Source organism: Gastrolobium bilobum, unplaced genomic scaffold, assembly GCF_033153095.1.
Source record: "Gastrolobium bilobum isolate Gb01-03AN ecotype WA unplaced genomic scaffold, APGP_CSIRO_Gbil_v1 utg93637, whole genome shotgun sequence".
NCBI classification, from domain to species: domain Eukaryota; kingdom Viridiplantae; phylum Streptophyta; class Magnoliopsida; order Fabales; family Fabaceae; genus Gastrolobium; species Gastrolobium bilobum.
Genome location: NW_026898091.1, coordinates 25,276 through 29,339, shown reverse-complemented (window position 1 = coordinate 29,339; position 4,064 = coordinate 25,276). Strand labels below are relative to the sequence as shown.

The 4,064-nt window shown below is 37.2% G+C and overlaps 1 protein-coding gene across 1 annotated transcript; it reads left to right on the top strand.

The window, feature by feature from the left end:
- Window positions 1-433: 433 nt before the first annotated feature.
- On the top strand, window positions 434-4,064 carry LOC133312807 (IQ domain-containing protein IQM3). The gene is made up of 9 exons (XM_061514074.1): window positions 434-897; window positions 1,076-1,184; window positions 1,404-1,469; window positions 1,585-1,673; window positions 2,242-2,329; window positions 2,484-2,630; window positions 2,740-2,832; window positions 3,084-3,185; window positions 3,391-4,064. Exons 1-9 carry the CDS (start codon window positions 590-592, stop codon window positions 3,901-3,903), a joined length of 1,515 nt encoding a protein of 504 aa, XP_061370058.1. The 5' UTR covers window positions 434-589; the 3' UTR covers window positions 3,904-4,064.

Genomic DNA, 4,064 nt, shown 5'->3' with positions numbered 1-4,064 from the left:
AAAATATATTAAATATTTAATTTAATGATTACAAATTGATGAACAAAGTTAGTAACAAAGCCAATTTATTTATCATTAAAATTAAGTTGAAGCTTTGTATTATTTTTTTCATTAAAGTCAACTTCCACGTATTTTTCCTTAAACTAATAAACATAAATTAATTAGATAAGTTTAAAATTAAGTTATTTAATACTGGGAGGATTTTTTATTTATTTTTTTAATTATTTGTATCCAAAATAAAATGCACGAGGCTTAAGAGAGGGGAAGGAAAAATCGCAAGCGGAGCGCGTAGGAGAAGAAGAAAGATAGAAAAAGAAAAAGAAAAGAAAATAATAATAATAATAATAATAAAATGGAGAGAGAGGTTGATTTGCTCAAAAACCAAATATAAATAGCCAGCGAACTGCAACGTAATGTGTGCTTCTCTCTTCACATTCCCACCACTAACATTGAAACCAACCCACTTCAACGGAAACCAACTCAGCGTTGAATAACTAAAACAACTCACCCTCTCTCTCTCTCTCTCTCTCTCTCTGTGATTCTGAGCATATCTTCAAAATTCAATTCAGAAAGAAAGGGTTTGCCTTTAATGGAGGTTCAGACTCACACCCACACTCTCTCTGAGGCCTTTGACCTTAACCCCAACCCTTCATTTTCATATATCAACGCCATTCACACCGCCGATTTCCGGAGCTCCGAATACCCGGACCCGAACTCCCCACTCACACCCGATGACCCGTCACTGTCCAATCCCTTCCATACCCAGCAATCGCCGGAGCCCGACTCGCCGGTACGCGCGTGCCCTCAGACCAACGCTGCCCTTAAGGTGCAGAAGGTGTACCGGAGTTATCGCACCCGGCGGAGGTTGGCTGATTCCGCCTTCGTCGCTGAGCTGTGGTTCGTATTTGTTCTCTGCAACTGCATGCACACTCTCTCTCCCACACACACTCTCCCTCTATACAAATATAACGCGCACACACGCGCCAATTTTTTTTTTCTTCCTTTTTTATTTTTTGTGGTGTTAATTATTATTATGAGTTAATTTTGAGAAAAAGTGTGGTTGAAAATTGTGAAGGTGGCAAGCGATAGATTATGTGAGGCTAAACCACAGCACGATATCGTTCTTCAATTTGCCAGAGAGTGCAGCTTCACGGTGGAGTAGGGTCAAACTCAACGCTTCCAAGGTCTCTCTCTCTCTCTCTCTGTATATATATATAATTTTTTTTTATGTACGGATATACTACTAAATATTATACGGATACGGATACTATACGGGTCTTTATACGTATTGGGTGAAAAATATTAGTGCGAAGTTGATTTTTTTTGGGTCTACCTGATTATGATTGTGATTAGGAAAAAGGATGATTATTGAGTTTGATTGTGAAGGGAACTGTGTTTGGCAGGTGGGTAAGGGGTTGTCCATAGATGCCAAAGCACAAACATTGGCTTTTGAGCATTGGATTGAAGCTGTGAGTATGCATTTTATGATTCACCACTTTATTTTATTTTATTTTATTTATTGTTTGGTATGTTTGACCAATTCATACTTATATATTTCTCAATTTTAATTGGTGTTAAATGTAGATTGATCCACGCCACCGTTATGGGCATAACTTGGATTATTACCATGAAGAGTGGCGCAAAACGGATGCTGGTCAGCCATTCTTTTATTGGTGAGACTAATTTATTTGAAGTTGGAAGACAGCCCCTTTTATTTCATCCCTTGGGCTGAAATTGAAGTGGGTTTGGGTGTGATTTTAAGTTTGCCTTTGTGTTTAAAATAAGATAATTTCTGATTATTGGTAATTTGCTGTTGATATTGGATGATTCCATTGTGGAAAGTGGAAGCAGGGGAAATATGTCTGTTACTGAACACTTGTACAGTTTCAGCATCTAATTCCCAGTAGTGGTTCAGTGTCTTCCAAATTGTAGTTAATGCTGAAATGAATATGCTTTTGCATTCGACCTGTTTTTGGGTTTGGTGCTTATCGTCTCTCAACTATAATTGTTCACCTGAATTTGACAAACTTCTTTTGAAAATAAAAAATAAAAATTAAAAGATTAGTGACATGGAATGGAGACTTTTAATTTTGTTTCCTATTTCTTGTTTTAAAAAAGGAGCAGCTTCTCATAAATGGGGTCAAAGTTTAGAGTAAGATGCAAAGTGGGAAGGGGAATGAACAGAGGAAACTGTTGGAGTTTTCTTACTGATTTTTTTTTTTTTCTTTTTTTGTTCTACAGGTTGGATTTAGGAAATGGGAAAAATCTTGATCTTGAAAGTTGCCCCCGTTCAAAGCTTCGTAAACAATGCATAAAGTACCTTGGACCTGTATGTGCATATGCTGATTAGTGGATTTATTACTTTTTTTTAATTAATTGTGGTTGACTTTGACTATATTGACTTGTACTGCATTATTTCAAAAGTTGTGGTCTGTTCTTGCTTTTCTGACTAGTTTGTCATTCATAATAATTTCCTAAATTAGCAAGAGAGAGAGAACTATGAATACATTGTCTGCGAGGGAATAATCATCCACAAGCAATCTGGAGATTTCCTTCATACCAAAAAAGACTCTGATGATGCCAAGTGGATATTTGTTATGAGCACCTCTAAGAAACTTTATGCTGGCAAGGTAACAATTCAAGTTTAGTTGTTGTTTCTAGTTTTCAATTTTCTCATTTATATACAGGCACTCTGCCATTTCTTTCCAGCCCTATTGATACATTGTAATAACCTCCCAGAAAAAGAAGGGATTGTTCCATCATTCTTCTTTTTTGGCTGGTGCAGCTACGGTAGCTGCTGGAAGGCTTGAGGCCGAGCATGGAATTCTGAAGGTATGATTAACTTTATAGGTTGCATCATTGAATTGATGTGCTATTGGAACCTCTTCTAAGAATCTAAGATGCTCCTACCAGCATTAACAGTTTCAAAGAGATAGTGGGCTGCTGTCACCTTTTTTCTTTTGTTTTTGGTGCATAAGTGACACTGCGCATTGTATCACATTGATAGACTCATAGACGTATTTGCTAATTCCAATTTATGTGCATTGACAAATGTCTGATTCTCAATGGCTTTGAATTTTCAGTCCATCTCATCATATAGTGGGCACTACCGGCCAACAGATGACACTGTCAACAGTTTCATATCATATCTCACGGAAAATGGTGTCAAGCTTGATGAAGTTGAGGTGATTGATTAGCATTCCTATATAACTTAATTCCTATTATTATAGTTCTTTGTCAAAATCTTGTTTTTAGAAAAAACTTAGGCCAGTAGATGTTTCTTCAAGAAGACATTGATCATTTATGGTCAGAATATTTAATAATTAATTGAAAAAGATGGTAGTAGTCACTTACATTTTTTATCGAATGACCTCTGATTCCTTGTTTCAGATACTCAAGGCAAATTATGACATTGATAATTATGAGGAAGGCAAGCCTAGTGAAATAGACGCAACATCTGAAGTTTCTAGCACTGCTAATATGGCTGAGCCTGCAAATTCTGAGGAAGCTGAGAATACCCCATCCTCAGATAAAAAAGATCATCCTCAACCTATATCTGTTGGTAGTTATAAAAGGACTCTATCAGGTGGTCTTCAGAGCCCAAGAGCTGAGGTGCCCAAGACTGCAATATTGCAAAGAATCAATTCCAAGAGGGCTACAAGATCCTACCAATTGGGGGATAAACTTTCACGTAAATGGTCAACTGGAGCTGGACCTAGAATTGGGTGTGTTGCTGACTACCCTGTAGAGCTTAGACTACAGGCCTTGGAGATGCTTAACCTTTCTCCAAAATTTCCCCCATCTCCTTCTTCATGCATGCCATTGGGTGGTCTTGTATCCCCTACAGCTTGTCTCACACCTAGTAGCACTCCAATTTACAGTGATGAGACTTCTGTTAATTGAACTACTAACTGGTCATAAGATTATGCTTCCAGCCAAGTGTAGTGATACTTTTAATTAAGTTTTTTCCTGCTTAGCTTATAAGTGCTCTAATTAATGTAAAATATCCGTTCTCTATGTTATCTCAACTTTTGAGGACTTGGGGTTATCTTATAAAATCCAAT

What these genes read in the sequence shown, in the direction of transcription:
- LOC133312807 (XM_061514074.1), top strand. Translation starts at nt 590, where the DNA reads ATGGAGGTTCAGACTCACACCCACACTCTCTCTGAGGCCTTTGACCTT. An exon ending in TCAAACTCAACGCTTCCAAG is followed by an intron (nt 1,185 to 1,403) that starts GTCTCTCTCTCT and finishes TGTGTTTGGCAG; the next exon opens with GTGGGTAAGGGGTTGTCCAT. An exon ending in GGTCAGCCATTCTTTTATTG is followed by an intron (nt 1,674 to 2,241) that starts GTGAGACTAATT and finishes TTTGTTCTACAG; the next exon opens with GTTGGATTTAGGAAATGGGA.